At 16.6% G+C, this 18,673-nt stretch overlaps 1 protein-coding gene across 1 annotated transcript in view; it reads right to left on the bottom strand.

The window, feature by feature from the left end:
* Positions 1 to 18,296, bottom strand: part of LOC100578661 (KICSTOR complex protein SZT2) — a 91,307-nt gene extending 73,011 nt beyond the window's left edge. Inside the window, exons 1-4 of the mRNA XM_026445954.1 lie at positions 18,255 to 18,296; positions 16,990 to 17,107; positions 10,712 to 11,029; positions 8,810 to 8,887 (exon numbers count right to left, since the gene is read on the bottom strand). Coding sequence (XP_026301739.1) covers positions 8,810 to 8,887; positions 10,712 to 11,029; positions 16,990 to 17,010 — 417 coding nt within the window. The 5' untranslated portion in view covers positions 17,011 to 17,107; positions 18,255 to 18,296. The remainder of the gene's footprint in view (positions 1 to 8,809; positions 8,888 to 10,711; positions 11,030 to 16,989; positions 17,108 to 18,254) is intronic.
* Positions 18,297 to 18,673: the final 377 nt, after the last annotated feature.

Raw genomic sequence — 18,673 nt, forward strand, 5'->3', positions numbered from 1 at the left:
ATAAAGTATTACAAATTGTTTTCTCTGAAATTAATTGCAGATATTTATATATCTATTTTTTTAAATAATTTTTAAGAGCTAATAATAAAATGAAACAATTTTTCGAAATAATTTTATACTCAAAATTTTTTCCTCAATTTTTTTAAATGAATATTAATATATTTAATTATAAGTAACTACCAATAACTTAACAAACTTAAATAATATTTATTTTATTAAAAAAATTTTTTTGTTAACATTTACAATCAAAAATATTCTACATAAAATAAAAAGAAAAGAATTTTTCAATTTTGATTATTCAAAATTCAATGAAGTCTTGGAATAATTCCTTTCATATTAATGATCTTATGAATGGAAGAAAATATTCACTTAAAAAATAAAACTGTTTGAAAAAAATTATTTGAAAGCAAAATTTGAAAAAATTTGAAAAAAGTGAATCCTTTTTTTTTCCCGGAAGAAACTATCTTTATGAGAAAATAATGAGAATATTATTATGAAATTATTGTGTAATTATTGTGTAATTATTATTGTGTAATTATTGATCAAAAATGATAAAATCATTCAATAGCGAAATACTTACTAGTTTTCAAAGAAATTGTTTCAACAAAGTAAAATCAACAACTTTACTATATGATATCTTAATAATTATAATTACAGATATTATGTTTTATAGATATAAGAATTATATCTCAATATTATGTCAATATTGTGTTAATAATTGTCTAATATAAATCGCATACATCTTTCACAGAATTTAAAATACAACTTCATTACAAATAAATTAGTGAAATAAATCAATTAATAAAGTTTTTACAAGCAATTCGTTTATTTTTCTAATATTGAAATTATTTTAAAAATAATTTTTTTTCTTTTTTAAATTAAATTAAAAAAAAATTTTTTAATTAAAAATATAAAAAAAATTGTTTTAAATTTAAGATTATTATAATTAAATAATATTTATATTCTCATTTATATTAACTAGTAATGAGAACTCAAAAAATAAATTAGAGTACAAGAAATTTAGAGTACAAGAAGTCTACGACTTAAAAATTAAAAAAATAATTAGAACAATTTTATTGCAAATTTTATTGCAAAAAGAATCCGTAAATTCTAAATTAAAACAAATTAGAAAAAAAACAAAAATATATTATATAATTGTAAAATAGTAATTTTAATTAAATTGCTTTAATAACTGTAATATAATTTTTTCATATAATTTTTACTAGTAATCAATCAAAAGTCATTCATCTAAATCTAAATGCATTGTTTAATTTGTCGACGTATCGAATGAATTTCAATAACTTTGATTGATCACAGCTATTGGAAATCATGTCAATATATTAAAAATTCTATATTAAAAAAGATTACGATTCGTAAAATGAAATTGTGACCTGTAATTATTATTTCAAAATTAAATAAATTTATACAATGAGATGATTCTCGTAGAAATTCGAACGATGAGATTATGTTCATTCTAATTAGCTATTAAATTTTTTTATCAAAATTTGCTTATAACAATGCAATAATTATTACAAATTTGTATGAAATTAATGATTAATTATAATCAAATTTGATTAATCACTAATAGAAAAAGACATCAATCAATCAAATCAAACTTACATAATAACCCAATCAAAAATCATTTGTATTTTGCAAAAATAACTATTACATTCAAGCATATGATAGATTTTTAAAATTATCAATCAAGAATAAGATATAATCTAAACTTTTAAATTATGCATTATGTTTTGAACATAATTATAGCAATTGTTCTTTCAGCAAATGCAAAAAGTATCATAATAAATATAATTTCATTATATAGCAAAATACAAATAAGTAGCATCTATTAGCAAGTATATTATTCATTAATTTCAAAAAATTAAAATGATACTTGTATTTAGTATATAAGCAAACATGTTAACAAAGTTTTTGCTTAATAGTGCACATTTTAATTGATAACGATCAAATAATTATGCAAATATTTGCTTAATTCAACATCTCAAATCAATCTCATCATGAAAAGATTATTATCATGAAAAAATTTACAAATATAGAAGATCGACATTCTTCCAGATGATTTTTATCAAATTTAGATTTATCTACAGATTTACTCACATGTCAATATAATAAAAACGATAATATTACATCAAATCATTTTATAATCATTATATAATTTTGCAAATTTCAACATATCTCTATAATTCGGACTTTTTTACAAATTCCGAATTTCGCCATTAATCAATTCAAAATATCGGACAAATAGTAAATATTAAATGCATTATTAAACTCAAAAATATTTTATAAATTATTATATCTTTCTTCAGCATTACAAAAGACCGTTTTTTTATACTGGATCATATCCGATTCAATTATCTTTTTTATCTTTTTTATCAAAACGCGAAATATTATCAAAAACTTTATTAAAAATAATTATTAAAATTTTGGGAAATTAAATTTTTCTAGTAGTTAAGTTTTTCTAATAGTCATTTATCAAAACATAAGCTATTTTGCAAAACTTATTTTTAAGAGTATATATGACATGATATATAAGAATATTATGTTGTCCAATTTGTTTTAATTGAAAAAGGAATTAAAATAATCATACAATACATCAACGAATATAGGCGTTATTAAATAAAGGCGCTATTAATAAGATGCTTTAAAACAGAAATATTCAAATTTTTTAAAATACAAATTATTAAACCATATCACAAATATTTTAAATATGCATTGCATTGAACGCGAATTTATTATTTATTATTATTTATTGTCATCATGCATACTCAAACTATTTCGTTATCAAATTTTAAAAAATATTCAACGTTTTGACGAAGATTCACAAGAATACATATTTAAGATATTAAATTAGACTAGTAACCAGTCTCACGATTGAGAAATTTCTTTTCTTTAATAGTTCGATTCCTACAATTTCGTTTTAAATATTGATATACAGATACAATGTACAGATATATGTATATTACATCTCAACGGTTTAATTTTTATTAAAAAATTATTTGATGCAATTTTCACAAAATTTATATGTGTATATAAATTAAATATTGTGACTTATAATATAGTTTTCGTATCATTCTTTGTGATTTGAGCATTAATCATTTAACCATAAATCATATCCATAATTTCAAAGGACAATTATATTGCAAAAGACAATTAAACTACATAATCTACATAAAATAATGCGAAACATTTATTAAACCAGATAATTTATGATTGTATTATTGTAATACTTACAACGAATATTAAATTTGCGATATTTTGTTAAATATATAATGTAATATCAATAGAAATGAATTTAGGATTAATCTTTTATCTTTATTATTAATCTCATTAATCTTTTGTCATTTCCACATTGTATATGTGAATTCAATATTTCATATTTTTATTACGTCTTATGTTTTATTGTATTTTTATTATGTTTATATTTGTACGTTTCATATAATATTATTCTTTAAAAAATTAACGGTAAACATATCAAAAATGAAAAAAAAAATTCAAAAATTATAAAAATAAAAAATAGAATTACATGTTGATTTTGTAAAACAATTTTGTAAAACAAACATGAAATTCTTTTAACGATGTAAATATTGTATCAATATAAATTTTTGCAAAAGTAGAAATTTCAGAATAGAGATAAGCTTTTCGGCAACAATTTAAAAAATAAAACAATCTCAACAAATTATTCAGATATATTTAGACTATTCATAAAGAATCTATATCGAACAATGATCATATATCGCGAAGAATCGATCAGTTGATTTTTACATTAGTCGTAAAGTATAAAATCAAAAATATTCTTTCCCTTTTTTTCTTTTACAAACAATGAAGTCGCAAAAAAGCGTTAAGAAAAATTAAAGATTCGTAAAGAGACAGTGATTAAAAAGCAATAAATAAATTGTCAATAAATAATTTCATCAATATTTTTGTTATTATATTATATCTTGATCATCTTTAATTATATTTAATTGTAATGAAGTGCATATTGAATTGTACAATTAAAGTAAAATGATTTGGTTTATAAAATAAGACAAAACAAGACAAAACGCTGTCAATTATAGAATATACAGATAATAATAAAAGAGAAAGAAAAAAACTTCATACAAAAAACTGAAATATCACTGATATAATTTTTATTATAAATTTATAAATTTAAAAAAAAAAGAGCTATTGAAGATTTTATATTTTATATCTGCTTTGCTATTAAACAAAGCTATTAATAGATAGATAAAATTATGTTTATATTTTAAAGTGAGCGAGAATTAGTTATTGGAATTTTAAAGTCATCATGATATACATTCGAGATAACTATATGATATAACAAAATTTTCAAGATCTCCAAAAATTAATGGAAAAAAAACAAAAGAATTTGTAAAAAGATATAGAACAATAGAATATATTAAAGTTAGATTTATTTATAAATACATTTAGAAATTAATATTTTTAATTATTTATAAATTTCAAAATTCTTGAAAAATATCATATATAAAAATAAAGTTTCGAATATTCTTAAATCACAATGTAATATATGAATGATTCATTGAATAATATATGAATCATAAGTAAAAATAAATAAAAAGAAAATAGAAAAAATATTAGAAATGCCTGGAAGAACAATTATATATATATATATATATATATATATATATATATATATATTATAATCATAATATAATCTCCTTTATTAAAAAAAAAAACATAAAAAAAACATATGAAAATAACGAATAAAAAAAATTTAAAAAGAAATTAAAAAAAAAATAAATTCTCAAAGCAAATAAGAAGATGATTATGATGAAAGTAATGATAAAAATTATTTATAGTATTAGAAAGAGAATTTAGATAATTTGAGAAATAAATAAAATGTAATTCAGTACATTAAAAAGTTTATGTAATTTAGAGAATAATTTAAATTTAATTACTTTGTATTTGTTGATTAGATTAGAAGATATATATTTTTAATCTGTAATCATTAATATCGATATGAACTAGTTTTACAGATGAGTGAATTTTTATATGTAATAATTGTAGTATGTAGCATTTGTTAGTACTATGCTGTTAGTATTATGCTATGTAATTTGATATTTCTTGTTTAATGATATAGTATATAATATAGTATAGTATAGTATAATAATATAGTATTATTATGTATTATGTCATTAAAGACATATCATAGAACATATTATATTATATATATTATGAAAAATTTTTAATTGAAATCTTTAAGATTTTAATATTCAATGTTATTAGTCTCATAATTGAATTCCATAAGACAGATTTTAGAATAATCTTGTATATCAGTAGTTTGTTTTTTAGTGTAATTTAGAATGTTTTTTTAATACAGCTTTTTCACTTTTATCTTAAATTGTCTTAACATTGCTCATTTTGTTTGAAATTTTTTTTTTATATAATATCGAATATCGAAGTTAATAATATGAATTAGTAATATGATACTTTTCTTGAGAAGCATTTTGATTATTTTGTTTGTCATAACCATAAGCTTTTTTCTTAATTTATCGTTAGTTTCATCAAATATGAATAATTTGACAGGTGAAAAAAATGTAAGGAGTTTATAAATACTCTTAAATTTCAAATTTTGTTGCTTGAGAATTTGGAAGAGAAAATGAATTTAGATACTTTATTAAAAAAAAATGCTGAATGCAATCTCTTTTTAAAAACTTCTAATCCAGCATCCCTGCTCATTCTAAATAGATGGATTCTTTATTTGTAATTTTATCATCCTTTTAGTTGCCTTTCCAAGGGAATAGTAGATATTAGTCAATTTAGTTGATATTAGAATGTTTAAATATTCGCTGAAAAATTCATTTTTATGCGCTGCTAATAATTGTGTGAGTTTCCTGATTCTATTCAATAATCTTTATTAGGAGATTTAGTATTTTACCATGTTCTTCTTAATATATTCTTATCAACAATTTGTTCTATAATGAATTCTGGATAATTAGCACAAATATACTGAATTGCTGCAGGAATCTTAGATTTGGTTATTTCTATGATTTGTAAAATTATTGCTTCCTCTATGTCATTTTTAATGAAAAGTGAGCAATAAATATTAATAATTTAACAAAACAATATCTAGTTATTTTGTGATCTATGATAATCATTTTTCAACTTATTGATATATTTATGATCACATTGAATAGTGAATAATCAAACAAAAAATCAATATTAGAATATACTTATATATAATGAGATGAGAGACTTTTGATAATATAGAAATCTAATAAATCTAATATTTTATTATTTTATTATTAGATTGTGTATTTATATATTCTAGGATTATTTGTTAATAAACTTTGTGAATGTTTTTGGATTTATAATTATTAAATTCCAAAAATCATTTTTTGTGTTGAAATCACTTCATGCTAATGAAGTTGATAAATTTATTATACAAACTTAGAAAGAAGCTATCTTCTTTAGATATTGTATGTTTAATAATATATAATAATAGAATTATGTCAGTTCTGTAATACTATATTTTTTGATTGCAGATAATTGTGATTGTAAATTGGAAGTACATGATGTTTTACACTAGATTTAATTATTACAACAGTCCCACTATGTGCTCTATTGCTCGACACTGTGTATACATGTTATTCTTACATGCTATTCTAATTTGCATATGTGGTATATTTAAAATATTATACTTAAAATAGTCTTATTAACTTGTCTTATCTATTGTATATATATTCACATTACACAAGAACTTTCTTACATATTTCGTGTGTTGCGATAGCTAATACAACATACTGATGTTAATGTTAAAATAATTTTATTAAAATAATTTTTTTTCATTAATTTTCAATCAAATAAAATTTTATTAATTATTTATCAATATTTATCAATTACCTAATTTTTTTAATTTTCTTTTTTAGTTTAGTTTTTTAGTTTATATTCAATGTTATAATATTATAGGTCATTGGAGACACTTTAACTTTATCACATTGAAGATATCTAGTCTTATTTAAAAAAAACTTAAATCATAAAAATAATCTTAAAATTAAAAAAATTTTTTGTCTATTATCACATTTACTCTTTTGAATAATTTTTTCAAAAATAAGCTAAATATGTAAAATACTAAAATTATATTCTATAAATAAATTGAGAAAGAAAAAAAATAATTTGATATAAATAATATATAATATAATATTTGATATAAATAATATATAATAAAATAATGGTTTTTTTACATAGAAAAGAAGTTAATATAAACTCGTATAATTAATATTCTTCAAACATTTAATGATGTTTATTAAATTTGATCAATGAAACAAATTGAGTAATGAAATATATTGAATGATATTTTAAATTATAATATATATATAGTGGAATTTCTATAATTTGCCTTTATATTTGCCTCAAATATTCATTATATTTTTTCGGTAAAAAAAATGCTTCAATTTTTGTTAAAAAATATAACCAGTTTATTACCAGAAATTATTCTTCTTATTTGCTTATTTTCTGCCTTCACAATTTCTGAATAAATTTTTTTTAAATTTCAAATTTAAATTTTTATTTGTTAATTCGATTCGATACTGAAAATTAGTTATTATTTTTTAGAAAATAAAATAGAAAAAATTAATATTATATTAATTTAATTCGATATTTGTCCTTTTTTCAATTTTTTATAAATTAATTTTTATGTAAATTTGTGAATGATATATTTGTTTTTTCATTATGAAAAATCTCATTCATAACATCACATAAATTAAATATTCCATTACAAACATTTTCAATTCATTCAAATGACATTACAACGAAATTTCATTTTCCGTGCGAAAGAATTAATAACATATAATATAATATATATATATAGAAATATAATAATATAGAAAAAATTTAATGTATTAAAAAAGTTATTTCCTTGTTTTTATTGATATCAGAATGAATAGTAATAACAATATGAAAATATTTTAATATAAATATATTAATTACAAAAATATTCAATAAAAAACATAAAATTTCATCTAAAAATTTAAATGATCTTTATAGATCTCTTTAACATTATCTTAAAGTTAAATAATTATAATGATATATTTTTTGATATAATTTTTATTTGAAATATATTTTTTTATTTTTGATATAAAAATAATCTTAATCTTGATATAATCTAAAAATAAACACTTAAAACATTGTATATTTATACACTATATTTTTTATTGTTATTACTTTTTCCATATTTATCATAAATATATAAGATATTAATACATTCGTGATATTTTTAAAAGATTAATTCTAAAAATTTATTTATTTTAAATTTATAAGCAATTAAAATTTGATGAAATGAAATAATGTAATAAAATAAGACTGCTATGTCTCTCTTCATCATATCACCATTTCATTCTATCTGCCTCTTTCATTTGACACAAATTTGAATTGCACATAACTTAATGCATTGTTAACTAATGACTAAATATGTTTAATATAAATTTTAAACTTTATATATAATATATAACAATGAAAATCTGAAAATTCTCGTGATCTGTTTACAATGGTAAATTATTAAATAAAAAATAATAATAATAAACAAAAATTGATAAATCGGTTTCATCGATATTTTTATATATCAAATATTTTATTTGATTATTCGAATTCTCCAAAGATAATAAATATATATATATTAAATTTGATTGGATTTTCAAAGTATTTATATGTATATAAATTTATTATATATATTATTATATGTATTATATTAATAAATAATTACAATAATAAATAATTAAATTAATAAAAATAATTAATCTCTAATAATAATAAAGATAAATAATATGTTATTACTTACAGGTTTGATAATACTTTCCAAAAAATGTTTGGTTGCTATATATACTTCATCTATAACTATTTCACCATGTTGTATGTCCTATAAAAAAAAAAAGAAATAATATATGAAAAATATTTTAATAATAATTTTATTCTAAATTAAATAATGTATAAAGCCAATTATTCCAGTATGAAATATTTTTTTATATACATATATATTTATTTTTATATATTTATTTTATATTATATTATATTTTATATTATATTTTATATTATATTATATATTTATTTTATTTACAAAAAAATTTTTATAAAAATTTAAATATTATAAATTTGTAATATATATAAATATAGATAGATAAAATTTATAAAATTTTATATTCTTTCATCTAACAAATTTAATGTATAATGAAATTATATTCATAATATTTTCATAATATTTATAATAGATATATTATATATATATATGTATAATATTATATTCGTTTAATATGCATATTATATTAAATTTTTGATAAGAAAAAAAAAAATATAAATAAAAAATTTAATTTTATTTATAGATTTTTATTTAAAAAGAAAAAAGAAACAAAATTTATTACTTTTCATAATTAATTAATATTTTCATTAAATTAAATATTAATAACCATATTATTAACTGAAAAAACATTTCAATTAACATTAGCTAAAATTATAATATTGTCATTAGCAAAATTACATTAAATATGTAAATAATAAACTTTAATTAAAATTTATTACTTATTTCAAAAATAAGTAAAGATGTAAAATCATAATTTTTTTGAGTTTTACATTTTGTAAATTAATTGATAAAAATAAATTAATCATTCAATAAAATATATAAAAATAAAACAAAAATACATTTTACAAACAATTTTAAATGCTAATGTAACACAGGTTATATATTTATATAATTTTAACTAATATCATATAATTAATGGTTTATGTATGTATATATTAATTATTCCACAATAATACAGAATAACATTTGTAGTCAAACAAAATATATTAATAAAAAAAAAAGGACAATAATTACAAATGTATTTTGTAATTACTATGTATTTTTATATTTGTAATAAAATAATATAATGATATAATATTAAATTTAAAGTAAATAAATTTAAATATTTTAATTTTTATATTAACTAATAATATATATTATAAAAATATTATATTAACTTATTAATATGTTTTAATATTATATATAATTTATTAATCATATTACAATCTGAATTGAATGTAAATTAAAACATTAATTTAAATTTATCAAATATTTAATATATTTACTTAACAGATACTTAAGAAAACAAATTTATAAACTGAATATATTTTTTTTTCTTTTAAAAATCAAAATTTTTATTTATAATTATTTCTAATTTTTCGTACATTATACGAATTCTTTTTCTATTTTCTCTTAATTTTCATGTTAGAAAATCTTTTATATGTTTATAAGAGATTAATAATTAATAATGATTATGATTATGATTATGATAATAAATCTAATATTAAATTTGTTTTTCTAAAATTATAGATTGACTATTGATATGATTTTTTATTAAATTAAATAATACATTGAAACAATAATTTAACTCATAAAAAATTTTTATTAAATTTGATAATTATTTAAATAAAAAAAAATTAATATATTAATATATTCTAAAAAAAATATCATGGAAATGAACATTTATATTATAGAATATTAATTTTTATTTCAATTAATTTCAAAAAATGCTACATTAATAAAATTAATAAAACAGAAATAATAATGATAATAATAGTGATAATTTTAATAGAAAAATATAAATCTGCATTTCCATAATTTCGTTTCGCATAAATTCCATATTATAATTTACAATGATAAAAAAAAATCTTTTATTTTAATTATTTTGTTGAATTTAAAATTACTTACCACAGTTGCAAGAGATGGACTTAAATCCAAATTAAACACCATCCTGTACTTATGAGCCAAAAATATTATTGAAGTTGTAGAAGTCACTTTATATAGATATTGGTGACTTGTTTCAGAAGACCAAGATTCAGGTTTATTTTTTGGTAACACAGATACAGTTTCTAACTCTGCAGCTTCCTTAGTTTTGAAATTTGAACATTGAATACTTATTACAGTATCTAAATGTTCTAACATCCACTGTGCCCTTACATTTCGGGATATAGGAAATCCTTTTTTCATTAATAAGAAAACAGTATCTGCTTCTAAAATAACATTTTCCTGTAAAATGATATTAATAATATATATAATAATATATTATATAATATATAAAATAAAAAATTACTATTGCTTTAATCATTTTACTATTATTTTAAATATCTGTTTTCCTAAAAACAAGTTGAAACTTAAAAAAAAAGAAAAAATACAGATTATTCCTGAAATATCTTTGAAGGATCAATCAAGAGATCAAAAATTAATATATAAAAATGTCAATTAAAAGTTATTTATTAAATTATAAGCAATTGAAATTTTCATGAGAGATATAAAGAGAATAAGATTACATTGTTTCTGTTATATCATTATTTCATTTTGATTCAGTCTTTTTATCGAATGGCGTATCTATATTGGTATTCACGAATAATTCATGATACATAATCAATTATATAAACATTTCAGCGAATTACAAACAAATCATAATAAACAATGACTAATATTAGAAGATGATACATCGAAAAATCTGTTCGTGACCGTTCAAAACCGTATATAAAACGTATTTTGTTTAATAAACTTTTTATATCATTTTCACGAATTCGGCAATTGTGAGCTTAAAAGTTCTAATTTAAATAATATTCTGTTAGCAAATTATAATTAATTTATGAACACCTCACGAATAGTTTTAATCAATTTAATCAATATAGTTTAAATTGTTTATAATAAATAATAAATTATAAATAATAATAAATTGTTTTAATAAATAAGCTTCGACATTCTTATATACAAATTTTTATATTTGTTTTAAATTCTAAAATATATTGACTCTTAAATATATTAATGTCTTTTACCATAATAAAAATACAATATGTCTAAAAAAATAATTATTATTTTTATAATTTTGGATATTAAAAAATAAGTATTATTTTGATAAATTTCGTTACAATATTGAAAAAATATTTAAAATTAATACAATAAAAAATATTTCATTTTTCAATTAATACATTTTATTTTAGAAATAATAATTAAACTGCATATTAATTAAACAGAAAATGATAGGGAATTCTGAAAGAAATATATATTATTATTTTTCTAATTATTTTTCTATTATTTTTCTAATAAATACAATATATTCGGTTTTATTATATCTTATAACATTAAAATTTTTATATAAATAAATATAAATTTATTTTAAATACAAATTTTTAAAACAATTAAATCTTAAATAGAAATTTATATTATTAAAATAGATATTTTTATAAAATTTGAATATACAAAAATTTATTAAATCTATATAAAATATAGATAAATTTGCACATTATATACAAAAAATATTCAAAATATAATACATATCATTATATTTGAAAAATAAAAAAAATACTATTTAACTATTTAAATTCTGTTTTTTTATTTATATTTATAAAAATTTTATTTTGCATAAAAATAAAATTTAATGCTTTTATTATATTTTTATAAACTATATAATAAAATAGCACTATTTATTCTATTATATTTTAATATTACTCTTGAAAATATAAAAAGTAAAGTAAGATAAATGATAATGCAATAATGAAATAACACAAGTAAAGAATGCACAAGCAATACTTTATTTACTTTATAATTTTTTATTTATATTATTATATTATTATTATATTATATTCTAAAAAAATTGTAAAAAATAAGTTTTTAGAAGATTTTATCATCTTTTCATTTTCACTTCTTCAAAGTTTTTCTTCAAAAAATATTTTTGATAAAAACTAAAAAAATTATTCAAAAAATTTAGAACAAAAATTTTTTTTCCTCAAAAGTAATTAATATCTTTATGGGTTTTTGAAAAAATAAATTATAATATTTATTTATTTTGGTCATCCACATATACACGCACACACACATATATATATATATATATATATCTTAATGTAAATATGATTAGCAATGTATTAAAAACAAATGTTATCAACTGAATCATAAAAAAAAACATGAAATATTATAAAAATAGAAAAACTAATATAATTAATAAAAATAATTAAAAAAAATAAAAATCTGCAATTGAAAATAAACTTATATGATATAATAATATCTAGATAATTTAAATAATTTTCATATTTTTTGATTTTTTGTTTAAATGTCTTAAATCTGAATTCTCGAAATATAAATTCGCTATACATGTTGAAACGTATTGCAATGTATATATCGATTAAATCAATGGAATTAAATCAATGGCTGATATAAGATTGGAATTAAGACGATGTGATTCTGCTTTATATGAACTTAAATCTATTGCTTGAATCAATATCGCAGCATATTTCAACATAATGGTTTTAATATAATTTTTAATTTAATTTTTGAACTATATGTATATATATCCTTAGAAACTTAAAGTATATATATAATTTAAAAAAATATAAATTTTTTTCTACCTCACTCATAAGATATATCATCTTTTCTTATTTTCCATAAACTAATAAAGTCAACAAAATCAAAATTAATTATTCGAAATAAAGAGATTTTCATATCAATTTTAATAATTTTTGGATATGCTATAAAAGACAAAATTTTTTCCAGATATATGACAAAACAAATTAAAATTTTGATAAATGAAACAAAAGACAGAAGAAGAAATGAGAAAGAAAGAGAGAGAAGAAGAGAAAAAGTATATAAAAGTATATAAAATTCGAATATAAAATTTTAGTTTTGAATCTTTATTAACTTCTAAGATATTAATAAAAAATTTTTAGTATACACGTCCCTGGCAATATATATATTAATATTATTGTATAACTGTTTTTCTATTGTTTCTATAAACATATCATAGTGAGTGACATCCAAAATATGTATAACGAATAGATTGCTCAAAAATCTATTTCTTTGCCAAGAGCGTACATGTATAGGTATATATTATAACAAAAGTTTTTTATTAATATCTCAGAAATAATAATAATAAATTAATAAAGTCCAAAAACTAAAAATTTAAAAACTTTTTTCTCTTCCAGTTTTCAAAATTTAGCTCGTTTAGCTAAAAAATGTATCCCGTTTTATCTTTTTTTTCTTTACATATACTCAGTTTTAATTTTTAATTTTTTAAAAAAAGATTGTTATTATAAAATTTTATTTATACATATAAGTTATATATATAAGAAAAATTCTATGTTATATATATGTAAAACTGCAATCACTATTTATCTATTATTCATATAACTATATTGCACCAAAAAACATTCGAAAATATAAATCAAAAAATTTCTTTATAAATTATGTAATAATAACAATCTTTTTTTATATCAAATATAATTAAGATCGAACAACAATAATATGCAAAGAAAGAAATTGTTTAAAATATTGATTTCTATATCATATCTAAAAATCATCGAAATTTCTCTAATTCGAATAATTACCAAATCAAAAAAAAACACTAATTTTTAAAACATCTATTTTCTTAAATAATTAACATGTTTTCGATTATACAATAGTTAATAGGATATTATTATAAATAATAAATATTTTCTAAAAATGAAAAAAGTTAAAAACTTAAAATTCTTCAAAAATCAATAAATTTTAGCTTCTTGAACTTCTGAAAAATTTATTTTTGTTATAAATTCAAAATTCTTGAAATAAATGTAATTTAGAATAATTTATATAACTTATGATGATATAAATTTATTTTTATTTAATAATAATTGAATTTGTCTAGACATCTTAATTAAATTCATTTTAATTAATGAAATTTCATTATAATAAACATTTATTTTTATATTATAATAAATTATGCAATAAATTATATAAAAAAGAAAATATAAAAATTTAATTTTTTGTAAATCAAAATTATAATTATTATTATTATTAGTTAACTAGAAATTCAAATTTGAAAAATTGCAGAAAACAAAATTTGTAACATTTTTAATTCCTGAAAATAAATTACTGTTTAGAAAAAATAAAAGAAAAAACAAAATATTATGAATTTTGAATAAAAACTAAAAATTTTGAAAATTTTGAGAAAAAGTTAATACATAAAAAATAATTATTAATTAATTACATAAAGTTTCGAATTTGAGTTTCATAAATACAAAAGATTTTTATCAATCTTCAATTTTTTCATATGAATGAAATTAAAAATAATATTATAAATATATAATAATATAATATAACATATAATATTATAAATATTATAATATTATATAAATTTCAATAAAATTTCATTTTAAAAGAAGTATAATTTAATTCAGAAATATAATTCTATCCAAATTTATTTAAAAATGAGTAGAATCAAATATATCATAAAATATAAGATACAAAATAAAATAGTATGAACTTTTAAGAAATACAAAAAATGTTTCTAAATTCTAAATATATTAAATATAATTCTACATATCCATGATTTTTCATTTTTTTTAGTTTTAATGAATCATTTTCAAACATTTTATTTTTCGTATAGAAATATATTTATTTGCATAAATTTAATTTTCTCGCAAATCTATTATATCGTTACATTATCAAATATCAAATATATAATAAAATTAATTAAAAATAAAATTTTTAATATTTAAAGAACAAATAAAATATGAAATATTTCAAATAAATTTTTTTCTAAATTTCTTAATAAAATATTTCATTTATTATTTATTCTATATTTCTGTAATTAAATTAATGATTCTGTAATAATATTTATTTATTTCTGTAAATAAAATGTAGAAATTTTAATTTATCATTGACTAATATGTATATAGCAATCTATTTTTATAAGAATATAAAATCATTAAAATCATAAAAAAAAAAGAATAATTATCTAGAAAAAAAAGTTTCCTATTGATTTTAATAATTTTTAAATATGTTGTAAAAGATAAGATTCCAAATAATTTTTTTTAATATATATCCGCTATTCAATCTTAATTTTTGAGATATTTGCAAAAAAATAAAATTTTATTTATGTTAATTTTATTTATGTATGTATATGAGTCTGTTTTTTTTATAATTATAAATTAAATTTATTATAAATTAATAAATTTTTTAATAAATAATTTTCTATTAATATAAACATATCATGATGACAGACAATTACAATATATAAAACAGCTGAATTAATCAAAAACTTATTTCTAAATTACAATAAAATATTATTTGAAAAAAGCAAATCTTAATACATAATTAACATATCAAGTTTAGATATTTCATAGAAATCATCACAGTATTATTAATATTTATATAATATATATACAATTTTATAATAAGAGTTATTAATTTCTATTGTTTGTTTTGTAACATTAATCGTTCTAATACTAATATATTTTTTTATTTTCTTTCAGATCGGAGAATATTTAAACTCGCTATGGATAAATACTAATGGATAAATAAAAATGTGATGATATTAATTCATGATCAAATACTCACGCAGCATGATAAAAACATATTTTAAAAAAATACTGTAATAAAAATTTTTTTTCAAATATTTTAAAAATTAAAATCGATTAAATATAAGAAAAAATTATTCAAAATCTTATTTTCTATAAAATCCAATATTAAATATCCAAAAATTATTAGAATCAATGATAATACTTTTCTAAATAATCAAAAAGAATAAAAGAAAAATAATATATTATTTTATATATATAATAATATATATAATAATATATTTAATATAATAATAAATTTTTATAATATATATATACATATATACATATATAATTATATCATAATATTAAAAATTTTGTTACTATAAATAAACCATAGTTATCGCATATTCCATAACAATGCAAAATAGTATTACATAGGGATTAAATTAAAATAAGTATTATATTGAATTAACATATGAATAAGTATCTATGTTTTCAATTTTGAATAACGTTATATGAAATTTTAAATTTTAAATTTAATTAACTTTACATTTAATTAATTTAAAATATAATATTTATATAAACTGATGAAAACTTCCATCATTTAAACATATCAATATAAAATATAAAATAAGTTAAATTATAAAAATTAATAATATAAGAATAATTTTTAATATAAAATATATATGGATATACAATTACCTCATTTCTTGTAGAAGACATGATGTTCACTGTTATGTATTTATATACCAATCATTATTGATAGAAAATATAAATTTCTTCATAGGTATATTGCACCAATGCCATATAAAAAATTTATCTTCACAAAATCAAATATATTAATATACTACTAATATTATTTTTATAATTATTAAAAAATTATACTAAAAACTCATTAATTTGAATTAATATTCAAGTTAAATATTCAAGATAATATAACCTCAAATTAAATAAATCAAAATAACCTAAACAAAATGTAAGATAAACTCATTATATTATCAATATATTCATTATTATTAATTTAATATTAATATGACTATCATTCACTTTATAATTAAAATCTAAATAATTGTTTCAACCTAAATAACATTATACAAATCAAGAAATATATATGTATAATGTATTTTTAAAAATACACTACACCATATTGAAATGTTGACAATATTATAATCTATGTATAAATCTCGATAAGAAATAATTTTTAAAAATTAAAAATAACTTTTTAAAAATTAAATAATATAATAGACACAATTATTTTAAGTTTCTTTATAAAAAAATATACACAATAAATATTATGATATATAAGTTATATCAATAAAAATATTTGATTTTATTATAATTTCAAGTATAAATTCAAATTTATTGTTAAAATTAAAAAATAAAATAATATTTAATAATAATTAAAACTAAGAATAAAAACATTATATTTAAATAAAAAAACTATAAATAAAAATATAAATAAATATTTCAAATATTTCTTAAGTGAAATATATATTTTATAATGTTTACAAATTTATTTTATAATGTATACAAATATATTTTATATACAAATATATATAAAATATAATATAAAAATAATAATCTCCTATATTAATTAAATAACATTTTAAAAAATATAAAAAAATATTTTAGATATAATAATATAATTTTTAGGTTAGAAAATTTAATTTTAAATATAAAATATATAGAAAAAAATTGAAGAATATTCTTTAAAATTATGAATGAAAATTAATTTTTTTAATTTAACTGAAATATCAATTATTTTTAAAAATGAAATTTTATGCAACGATTTAAAAATATATTATATTTTGTTATTATATTTTACATTTCTTAATATCTTGATTTCATAAAAAATCATTCATAAAATTTATTGTGTTTCAATAATATAGATTTATTTTTTATAAATAAATTAAAGAATAAATTATTTAAAAAAAATTTTGAATTTATTTAAATAAAAAAAAACTTACTATTAGATGTATTATATATACAATATTCCATTTTAATTTCCTATAGGAAATCACAAAATATTAGATAAATGCTGTCACTTATTTGATTTTTCACTATTATTAAACAAGACAAAGTTATGATTTTTTAATTTTTAACTTGAAACTTATATTTTTTAATACAATGATTGTAGTCAGTATTAAAATATTATTTAAACTTCTTCTGAAATATAAATCTTCAACATGTTGCTAATATTAATTATCCAATATAAATCGTATTGGGATTATAAGATCAAATTTATGTATATCATAAAAATACAAAACGAAATCCTAAATATAGAAATATAGAATATAAATCCACATATAGAAATTTCTAAATAGCATTTCATAAAAACATCAAATGTATTTATATTTGGTATAATGGAAAATAATGCTTTTTGTTT

This window comes from Apis mellifera, unplaced genomic scaffold (assembly GCF_003254395.2).
Source record: "Apis mellifera strain DH4 unplaced genomic scaffold, Amel_HAv3.1 GroupUN_248, whole genome shotgun sequence".
In the NCBI taxonomy this organism is placed as follows: Eukaryota; Metazoa; Arthropoda; class Insecta; order Hymenoptera; family Apidae; genus Apis; species Apis mellifera.